At 45.6% G+C, this 11533-nt stretch overlaps 1 protein-coding gene across 2 annotated transcripts in view; it reads right to left on the bottom strand.

Annotated features, from left to right (window-relative positions):
• Window positions 1–3028: 3028 nt before the first annotated feature.
• The window catches only part of LOC148538496 (fibrinogen-like protein 1-like protein), a 91928-nt gene continuing 83423 nt past the window's right edge, over window positions 3029–11533 (bottom strand). For both annotated transcript variants that reach the window (XM_088454079.1, XM_088454086.1), the window contains exon 4: window positions 3029–4233. In XM_088454079.1, coding sequence (XP_088310205.1) covers window positions 3599–4233 — 635 coding nt within the window. In that variant the 3' untranslated portion in view covers window positions 3029–3598. The remainder of the gene's footprint in view (window positions 4234–11533) is intronic.

The raw sequence follows: 11533 nt of genomic DNA, 5'->3' as shown, positions 1-11533 counted from the left end.
CAGTGATTTTCAAACTACAAATTCCAGCAGTAATGCTTTGTGGTTCCACCATGCTGGAGAACCAAGGACACTTACAAAAGTAAATGATAGTCATTAATCAAAATCACACCTACCTTGCTTACAGTTTGTAACTGTGTCCTGTTTCTTCTTCAGTGCAGTGCATCTGCCTAAATGTTTATGCGTCGACCCACATGGTATACAACAGAATACACTAGCTACTGTAAATACACATTAATAAACAAGGTAAGGGAGCTGCCTAGAAACAATATGGCTCCCTGTTTTGTGCTGGGCTGCACTTCGGGATCGGCGGAGAGGTAAGTATAATTACCTATGGGTGCAGGGTGTGCGGTGTGGGTCCTCCTGGACCCAGAGGCCTGTGTGCACCGCACACCTTGCACCCATTATAAAGACGCCTATGTGTGTCAGGCGTTAGGTGGTCAGGCAATAGTTGATACAAAGAATATATATACTCGACGCGTCATATATCTCCAAGGCATTTTCTTTTAGTATCCAACGCATGTGTTAGTTTGTTAAAGGTTTCTTATCAGTATTTAACCAATAGTGTAGTTGGAAACAGAATTATACCCATATTTGTAAGTTGTTTCCAGAGCCCATTAGCTGGATGGTATAAGAGTTTAGGACAAAGCAAATTCTAATCAGACTTTGCTTGGCACTGACCTACATATAGTGCCAAGATTTCCAGCTCCACAGATGTTGGAGGGGGCCTCCTGGAAACAATGAACCATTTATATCCTAAGCAGCTAAGTGACAGTTTTTTTTATATATTTTGTTTTACTTTGTAATGGAGCATACACACGGTCAGATCTGTCAGATGAACGATTGAACGATTTGAACGATTTTACCAAAGATTTGAACGATTTGAACGATTGAACGATTTTTTACTGCATTAAAATGAATAGAATCGTACAAGTCTGACTGCAAACACATCAGATGTCAGATATCGTTATCTGACCATCGGGAACGCGCATCGTTCAGGCATGTCAGATATTTCAGATTTTCCTTCAGATACGAACGATTGACCGATTTTTTAAATCGTTATCGTTCAGATTTGAAGAAAAATCTGACCGTGTGTATGCACCATAATAAATATCTTTTTAACTGCTATATTTGTTTGTGTGGCTTAATTAACGTTTTTGTATCCAAAGTACCTTACAAAGGACGACAGACCAATCTTATAGATGCACTCCAGCCAATAAGATCAAATTCACAATGCAGACCCGATTTCATTGGCTGCTACAAGTCTGCCAGCCGTTAATAATTGGTCCTATCCAGCTTTGATGAGTTTAGCCTGACCCCACTCACCCACCTCATACCCTCCACCAGGTGGAAAATAAATTATATTTAAAATTGGAGGTGAAAAAAAGTGTACCAGCGATCATGGGGGTGGGTTTCTGCGCGACCACAAACCCCCACTAAGAGTTCACCTGTAGAGAACCCCTTGTCATTGCTCTGACCAATGCTAGAAAACAACATGCCATCAACAAATAGAACATGCCACACATTGGCAAAACTGCTGCAAATGCAAACATAACAAAGCCTTTCTCAGGGATATATATGCCTTGTTATGTTCTATAACCCACTAAGGTTATGATTATGAATATACTATGGTTCACATATTTCTAAACCCTGTTTTTTTGTCTGCAAAGTTTGGCTACAAATCTCTTATGGATATTTTTCTTTTCACAGTAGATCCATCACTTTTTTTTATTGTTATGGTATTGCTGGTATAGGTATAATATAACTTTGTGCATCATCCCATGACATTAAAGAGTAAAATGATTACAAACTATTTTAATTACAGGGAAAGTAATATTTTGGGGTATACAAAATGTGAGTTGGTGATGTGTGGCTGTGCATATCACCGCTAATTACGGTAACCAGAGATCTCAGACTTTCCTCTGCACCTTTATAAGGTACAAGGAAATATCTGTGATACTGATGGTCACTAGATGCTGGAGAAGCAGTAGGAACGCCGACACCTCACCGCATCACTGGTAATATCCCTCTAATGATGTTGGGAAACGATATCTACGTGATATAATCAAATATAACACAAAACAAACACACATATTGAGCATCAGTGCATATTCCTCTAGTTGTTTCGTGCTGCATGCAGATATTATGTATTTGAAAAGGAGGTTTCATCAGCCCAAAACTTCATTCTGCTGTTGACAGCTACAGTGGATACTTGCAAGAAACATCCAGCAGAAAGAGATACAAAATTATGGACATTTACATATAAAACAACACAGTTAATAAAAAAACATACATGCATAATTATTCTGTCAGGTGGACATGTGGGTTTTGTGGGTTTCTGATGGGGTATGAATGGTGGAAGTGATTTGGATATGGCAGCTGTCTGTAAAAAGCTACTGTAAGTACAAATTGTGGAGAGTTCCTTAGTACATTAGTGGTGTATCTATCAGTTAATTATCCCCTTCGTCCTAGATTTTGTTTTCATACTCATCTGTGAATTATTTGACTCATTGGTGATCCCACTGTGATGTGTATATGTGTGTGTATTGTTAAAGTGTAAAGATAAATATGATTAATGGAACTTTGACTGTGAAATAATTATTTTTTATTTACCATATCTACATGTATTACAATGAATGTATCTGTCACCAATACTAATGGGCACATAAGTCCATGGGTTGTGCTATGGACAGGATGTTGCTCCATTATAAGACAATTACTTCCTAACATTTCTAGCAGGGGCGGCTCAAGGGGCTGGGGGTATGAGGCTGGAGTGACAGGAGGCTAGAGTAACACAGGGGGTAGCAAGCTGGAGAGACTTGGGGGCAGTGGGCTGTAGAGAAACAGGGCAGGAGGTTGGAGGGGATACGGGGCAGGAGGTGACACAGGGGACATGAGTCTGGTTGAATCTCTGTTGCACGATGATGACATTGGTTATATTCCTACATAAACGGGCATCTTCCGGACCATGTGATCTCCTACATGAAATGAATAGTGAACACTGACTGAAGACACTGTCTGCCTAGGGAGGATCAGTTTCTTCAGAGGTTTCCCGTTGCAGAGAAACCACCATTTAGGTAAGATGTATTTTTATTTAGTACACACACAAAAAAAAACAATAGATTTTTTTTCTTTAAGGAGGGCGCCAAAGGGACTTTTTGCCCTGGGCTCTACTAGGTCTAGAACTGGTCCTGATTTGTAGGTAACAAGATTCAGAGATACACACCTCCCCCCGCACACACACACACACACACACCACACACAACCTTTGCCATAACAGGTGTGCCAACCAGAGAGGATGGATGAGGGTAATAGACATCTCCTGTCTTCAGCAACCTTCATCAACCTCATACAGCAGCAGATTTGCAGATTGCTTATTTGGATGATTCAGAAATTGATTTAATACACTATAACTAGCTAATTGTAATAACATTGTTGGCTATGGTTTTGCAACAGCGAGAAACATTTGCTCATATTAATTAATAAGGTTATGGCATTATAACCAATTATAACTACCCTTTTTATTTACAGATTAGCCAAATAATACCTCTGTATACTGTATTTGTGAACAGCCTGGAACTGACCTGCAATGTCATTAAAACTAGTAGACGCAGTAATCTGCAGGGCGGATTAATACAGTGGATCCCTTACAGTTCCCAGCACAGAGTCCTTGCCAGTGAATGGCATTCTTGTTGTTGAGCTTGGAAGCAAAGCAGGCAGCATACCACCAGGCACCGCCGTAGCTGGCAGCACAGTTGGCGCTGTAAATGTCCTGGTCTTTGTCCTTAGTTGTGAACTTCATGTTGTCATGTGTGGTACCTGCCAGGACTGAAGACATGGCGTCCCCAGCTGTGCCTGTGTAGCTGCCCAGCCTCAGCCTGTAGCCATTAGCTTCATCTTCTACGCCGAAGAAATTGTAATCAGCATATTTTTCCTCATTATTATTGTCAAGGAGGACAAAACGCACCTGATAGACTTTCTGCTTAGTGATGTGGTGAAGATATTCTATACCCAGCCAGTAGTCCTTCTCTACATTCCCAAAGCCATATTTATAAGTGGTCCAGGACTCATCCCAGGTGATCTCTGAGTTGAAGGTGTTACGCTGGATGACAATCCAACCACCGCTATTTGTAGTCATGTCACAGTATACAATGAGGGGGTGTAAATCTTTGGGCTTTATGGCGTAGACTCCACTGTCTTTGTACAGCGGGATTTCACTGCAGTCTTTTGGTAAGTCTAAAAAAGAAGAGATACAGGTTCATTAAATAATTGTTGTATGCAGAAAATACAGAAGGGATTTCAGGGGCCCATAATCAATGTTAGTTTTGCTTATCACAAAATATAAAAACACGGAAAAAATAGAACAAAAACTCAGTGACTACATCGGGTCTATATCACGTCACTGAAATGCAATTTGTGGGGTGATTCATCTCAAAATTAATTTTTTTTAATTGTGCAAGTGCAAATTTCAGCAATCTGCTTTTTTTTCTGTCGACTTGAAACTGTGGGCCTGATTCAGACCTGGTCGCAAGTGCTGAGAGCTCGCAACGAGTCGATGGTGACCCACAGCGCATGCGCACGACGTAGCCGGCTCCGTCGTGCGCATGCGCGAGACCCATGCAGAGATTCGTCTGAAATGCTGCATCCAGCTGATTGGAACGTCCTGTCTCACAGAGTGGAGAGGGGACATTAGTAAGAAATTGAGGGCCTGATTCAGACCCGCTTGCGAGCGCTGAGCGCTCGCAAGCGGGTCGATGTTGGCCCAGTGCGTATGCGCACGACGGAGGTGACTCCATCGTGCGCGAATGCGCGAGACCAGGAAAGCAACGGGCAAACCGTCGCTCCGGGTCTCGCATCAAAGGGGGCGTGCTATCGATGTTGAGTGACAGCTTGCCCCCTTTGGTGGGCGGGCTGGGGGGGTGGCTGCCCAAACGGAGGTGTTCCCATGAGAACACCTGCCATTTGGGGGTGGCCCCACTGACATCACGAGTGATGTCAGTGGAGAGATTCTGGCTCTGTTAGAGCTGAAATCTCTCTGGGGCTTGCGGCCATGAGACCCTACCACAAGGGTCTCGTCGCAAACCCGATGTTCGCGATGGTCTTGACCATCGCGACCATCATCATGGCCGCTCGCAATAGCTGTGGGTGGTCACTCACAGCTATGCGAGGTGCCAAGAGGCCGATCCCAAAAAAAAAAAGCCCTGCCCTGATTCAGAGCGAGCGCTCTGTCAGAGCGAGCGGCTCTGAATCAGGCCCTGTGTGCGACTAGCGGGCCGAGACCAGGGCTGGAATGGGTGTTCAGTCGAGAGAAGTGGGTATTTAATTGCGGGCAGTGGGTGTACAGTAACAGCCAAAATACAGTAGGGTCCCATGTAGTGGCGAAGAGCAACTAAAATTGCAATGAAAAGTCTCAAACTCAATATCCTGTAATGGTCTTATTGTGTGTGTGTTATGACACTAATGTAAGTGTAAACTAAAGTTGATAATGGTGACAATCAGGGCCAAAGGGAGGGGTGTGCAAGTGGTGCCGCAGCCCAGGGCGCAACACCATCACTGCCACATGGCCCCTGCATCTGGCTAGTAGGGTGCCTGGATTGCACCCTGCATTCAGTTGGGCTGCTGAAAGAAAATGCAGGACTAATTAATTATAAAGCTCCTGGAATAGCAAATGTCCAGGAAACAGTTACACCTCTGATTGGAATGAAGTTCTACAGTACATCTAATAGGGGAGATGTATCAAACCTTTGAGAGATAAATTGGAGGTTGCCTATAGAATCTGATTGGTTGCTATGGGCAACTTCTCCACATTATCTGTCTTGAAGGTTTGATACATCTCCCCTACTATCTCCATAGATCCTGACAGTACTGTACTCACCACCTTTAATGACAACTTACATCTGCCACAACACACAGTCCCAAATGGGTCTGGAAAGGATAGCATTTATTCTTGGGCAACTGGATAGAGATACAGTCTAAATCCCAAATGTGGCAGAAGAACAGCCATACAAGTAGGCAAGTCAACAGAGATGCAGGATGTAACATTATTATTATCAGTGGCATAACTAGGGTATTTGGAGCCCAGGACAAGTTGGAAAAATGGGCGTGGTCACATGCCACAAGGGGCGTGGTTACTGAAAAATGGGGTGTGTCAACATGACACACACACACCTTTCTCATCACTCTGGGAACATTCCTTTCCATATGCATCTTAATGTAGTGCCCCTTATACAGTGGCCCCAGTAGTGGTCCCCCTTATGCAGGTGCCCAGTAGTGCCCCTTATACAGTGCCCCCAGTAGTGGCCCCCATTATGCAGGCCCCCATTAGTGCCCCTTGTACAGTGGCCCCAGTAGTGATCTCCCTTATGCAGGCCCCCATTAGTGACCCCAGTGGTGGTCCCCCTTATAAAGGCCCCCAGTAGTGATCCCCCCTATGCAGTGCCCCTTATACAGTGCCCCCTGTAGTGTTCCTCCCTATTCAGTGCCCCCAACAGTGATACAGTGCCAGTAGTGCCCAAAACATAACACAAAAACATAACACACACAGACATTCACACACAAAACAGAAAACACTTTAAATGACTTACCTGAATCCCCGCACCTGCTGCACACGCCGCTGTCTGCTCCTCTGTCCTCCCTCTTGGTCCCGCTCGGTACTATGGGAGAGACGTCATGACATCTCTCCCATCACCCACTGCCGGAGCCGGAAGGCGGAGCTCATGAGTGAGCTCCAGCCCGGCTCTGGCAGTTGGTGCAGCAGCCCATGAGAGTCTGTCTGACTCTCATTGGCTGCTGAAACACACACATTGCTGCAGCGCCTGCGGCAACGTGTGTGTAACTGTGTAGTGCGGACTGCACTCACTGCGGTCTGCACTACACTGGCTGACTAGGGTGGGCCTGTACCGTGGCCGGCAGCACCCCCCCTGCTCCGCCGGTCCCACAGCGCCCAGGGCACAAGCCCCGGTCCTGCCCTCGTTACACCACTTATTATTCTCCTTTATTTATATGGTACCACAAGGGATCCATAGCACCTTACAAAGCACATAGACAGAAACAGTGTGAGCAAAACAAGAACAATGTCAATTACAGTACAGAATACTGCAGGAAATGGACATGGTTTACGAAAATTGCTGCATCAGTGGTCATATTATGCAAGGGATAGGTTTGGTTGTAGGCAGTGCTTGTAAGAACTTACGGTCTAAAAGGATAGTAATGGGAGCTGGGTGGATTTGATAAATAAGTGGGTCTTGAGAGCCCAATTGAAGTATTGTAGAGAGGTGGAGAGTCTGACAGTGAGAGAGTTACAGAGGAAAGGAGAAGCAGGAGCAAAGTCTTGGAGGCGAGAGTGGGAGGAAGTAATCAGTTGGGTAGAGAGGTGGCATTCATTTGTGGATCAAATTGGCCGGGGGATTGTGAAGGGAGATAAGGTCAGAGTTGTAAATAGGAGAGGATTGGGTGAGGGCTTTGTAAGTGAGTGTGAGGAGTTTGAATTGGTTTTTGAATGGTAAGGGGAGCCAATGTAGGGCTTGTTAGATAGGGGAGACAGAAATAGTACCTTTGGAGAGAAAGATGAGCCAGGCAGCAGCATTGAGGGCAGATTAGAGAGAGGTGGGAGTCAGGAAGGCCAGATAAGAGAAAGTTACAGTAGTACAGTAGGGAGATGACCAGTGAGTGGATGAGAGTCTTAGTTGTCTCCAGGGTAAGAAAACATCTGGTCCTGGAGATATTTCTGAGATCCAAATGGCAGGACTGTGAAAGGTACCAAATGTGTGGTTTGATGGAGAGGGAGGTGTGAAGATTAAGACAGCACATTTGATGGTGCCGCTATCAATAGTTAGTGAAATTGTGGGAGGTGAGTTAATTCGGCAGGGTGGGAATATTATCAGTTTAGTCTTAGACGTTTTAAGTTTAAGAAAGTGAAGGGACATTAAAAAAATGGCATAAAGACAGTTGGAGATATGAGTGAGGAGAGACGGGAAAAGGTTAGGGGGCAGAGGTAGATTTGAGTGTCATAAGCATAGAGATGAGATTGGAGTCTAAAGGAGATGATGATTTTACATAAAGACATATAAAGGAAGTATAGGAGAGGTCCAAGAACACAACCTCGGGGGACACCTACTGGTAGAGGAAGTGGTGGAGAAGTGGAGTCATAAGAGAAGACAGAGACAGAATGGTCAGAGAGGTAGGAGGATAGCAAGGAGAGGGCACTATCACGCAGACCAAGGGAAGGAAGGATTTGCAGGAGGAGAGGGTGGTCCACAGTGTCAAAAGAAGCACAGATGTCAAGGAGAATGAGCAGAGAGTAGTGGCCCTTGGATTAGGCAGCAAGAAAGTCATTGCTTACTTTATTGAGGACAATGTCTGTGGAGTGAAGAGGATGAAAACCAGACTGAAATGGGTCAAGCAGGGAGTGGGAAGAAAGAAAGGTGGTAAGATGGTTGTTGACAATCCGCCCAAGAAGTTTGGAAACAAAAGGGAGATGGGGCGGTAATTAGAGAGAGTGTCAGGAACAAGGGTGGGTTTTTTTAAGAATGGGAAAGACAAGGGCGTGCTTGAATACAGAGGGGACAGATTGTGATGAAAGGGAGAGATTGAGGAGGTGGGTAAGATGGGAGCAGGCCTCAGTAGAAAGGGAGCAAAGGAGTCGGGGTTGGGTCAAGGGGGTAGAGGGAGGAAGGGGGTGGGGACCAGATTAGGGCTAGGACTTCATCTCCTGACACTGACTAAAGTCAGAGTTGGCAAAATGGATGGGGAGGATAGGGATAGACAGGCTGGGGAAGAAAGTGATGAAGTGGTGAGGGTCTGGTGGGATTTGATGTCCTGGTGTAAGGATTCAATTTTATATGTGAAGTGGGTGGTGCAGGCAAAGGCAGAGAGTGAGGAGGGGGTGCGAGGAGTCAGGGCAGAGGAGGGAGTTGAAAGTGGCGAAAAGAAGACCGAGGTTGGAGTATAGAAAGAGATAAGGGTCTTGAAATAAGACTGTTTAGAAAGGGAAAGTGTAGAACTGTAAGTCTACAACATACAGTTGAAAAGTCTGCATTGATTTCTCCCAGTGAGACTCGGCGATGTGAGCACATCATTTTGTTGTTGAGAAGTCAAGCAAATGCTGTGGACATGAGAATAACAATTACAGTATTCTTTATTGAAAATATGAGTTTTTGTAGAGATATGAGTAAAAGTCCAAAACCAAAACTATAGACATGGATGCAACAAATTTATAGTCATCAAGGCACATGTTATAGCTGGAACTAGGATGGCCAATGACAGACTGTGGAGGTTTTCTATGCATCAAATCTATCTGGAGTCTCCCCAAGAATCTTGGTGTGTAGATGCTGAATAATGACACAAGACTCCAATTCTATACTCTCCTGTGGATGAAGAATATAAGGTAGAGGAGTATAGGGTTACATTTAGTGAATAATAATTGTAGACAGGACTGAGGCAAGGGCATGAGGTATGGGTAGACACTCATGTGGTTGAACATGGACAAAGGCATGACCCCCTTCCCCATTCTATTAATATGGTATAATTAAGTAAATTATAAACTTATACACATCTTTTTTTATTAAAATACAAGATTAACCAAAACCCCTTCTATAACCATTTATAAAACAAAATTTTCTTACTTCCCCTTGTCATAGTCAGAGGAGAAGTTGCGATCCAGTTGGGAAAAATAACAGACAGAATACAACGCAAGCTGTAAACTGGGGGGTAAATGTAATAAGAGTCTGTGGGGTCTATTTACTAAGCAGTTTTAGGAGACAGAGTGAAAAGTGATATGGTGCCAGCCAATCAGCGTCTAACTGCCATCTCACAGGCTGTGTTTCAAAAATGACAGTTGGGAGCTGATTGGCTGGCACCTTATCACTTTTCACTCTGTCTCCTAACACTGCTTAATAAATAGACCCCTGGGGTGATTGATGACCCCTGAAAAGTGAAGTTCTGCAGTTACTGCTTCCCTTCATGTAATAATGCAGGGAAGCGGGCAGAATGACGCGGCGCAATGCGCCCGTCATTATCGGTGCTTCTATCTTCAAGATAGGGTGTCGATGTGCAGGCAGATGTATGAGCAGTCAGTGGCACTGACCGTTCCGACAACTGCAGCTACTGATTTCAACTGTCGTTGCCACATGCATAGCACTGTCCCTGGCTGACCGTTCCAACAGCCAGGGATTGTGCATTCCATTAACTTCAATGGTGGGATTGAACTTGAATAACTCAGTGGTTCCCACAATTGAAGTCTATGGGAGGAAAGTGTTTTTGGCTGAGAGAGCTGAGGGCTTGCCTCTCTCAGCCAATGAACGGTCAGCCCATACATTTCAATGGAAATGCTGTGGCTGACCCGTCATTCGGTAACTACTGTCCTTAGAGGACAGTATTGTTTCTGTGGGCTCTGCAAAATTGTTTTTTATTTTATTTTACCCAGACCATGGATGCCTCTATGGACCGTAGAGGCAGGGCCGTAGTTAGGGTAGTGCGGCCGGTGCCATCGCACAGGGCACCACAGGTCAGGGGGCGCTGTTTGAGCCTGTCAAATTTCTGTTTATTATCATTCTTGCTTGTAGCTTCCTCTTATTTCATCCACAGCATCTCCTGGCCTCTCCTATCTCTTCCCTGGCTCTTCCCCATGAAGCCATGGCCCTTTTTTGGGTGCATTATGTCCCTTTGAAAAGTGAGGGGGGCGCCAATGCTCTTTCTGGCACAGGGCACCAAAAAGTCTAGTTATGGCTCTGCGTAGAGGACCTGAACCAAGGGCTGGGTAAGTATGGACTTTGGCCCTGATTCAGAGCCGGACGCTCTGACCAGAGCGCTCGCTCTGAATCAGGGCCCACCTCCATTAAAATGGAGCGACCTCCTGGACGCTCGTATAGCTGTGGGTCACCACCCACAGCATATACGAGCGTCCAACAAGATGGTCACGATGGTCTTGACCATCGCGACCATCGGACTTGCGAGTGAAACCCTGTGGTCGGGTTTCTCAACCGCAAGGCCAGGAGTGATTTTGGCTCTATCAGAGCCAAAATCACTCCCACTGACATCACTAGTGATGTCAGTGGGGCCGGCTTCAGACGGTAGGCGTTCCCATAGGAACGCCTCCCTCTGGCAGGCACGCCCCGGGCCCGCCCACCAAAGGGGGCGTGCTGTCAATCAACATCGACAGCACGCCCCCTTTGGTGAGAGACCCGGAGCGATGGAAAGTCCTTCGCTCGCCGGGTCTCGCGCATGCGCACGACGGAGCTCCCTCCGTCATGCGCATGCGCAGTGGGGAACATCGACCCACTTGCGAGCGTACTGCCGCTCGCGAGTGGGTCTGAATGACCCCCTTTGATTTTTACCTCGAACTTGGATTCTGCTGGAAAAGTGGACAGACCGGCGCAAAGGACAAGGTAAGTATGTAGTGTGAGTGCAGGTGAGTGTGAGTGAGTGTATGTGTAATAAAATAATACAACCTATGGTGTGTGTGTTATGATTTTAATATTTCTTTTGCAGGGGGACTAAAGGTACCAATGGACCCTTAATTCTCTGCATGCTGGTACTT

This window comes from Taudactylus pleione, unplaced genomic scaffold (assembly GCF_031769625.1).
Source record: "Taudactylus pleione unplaced genomic scaffold, aTauple2 ptg000040l, whole genome shotgun sequence".
Taxonomy (NCBI): domain Eukaryota; kingdom Metazoa; phylum Chordata; class Amphibia; order Anura; family Myobatrachidae; genus Taudactylus; species Taudactylus pleione.
This window is presented reverse-complemented; position numbering and strand designations above follow the sequence as displayed.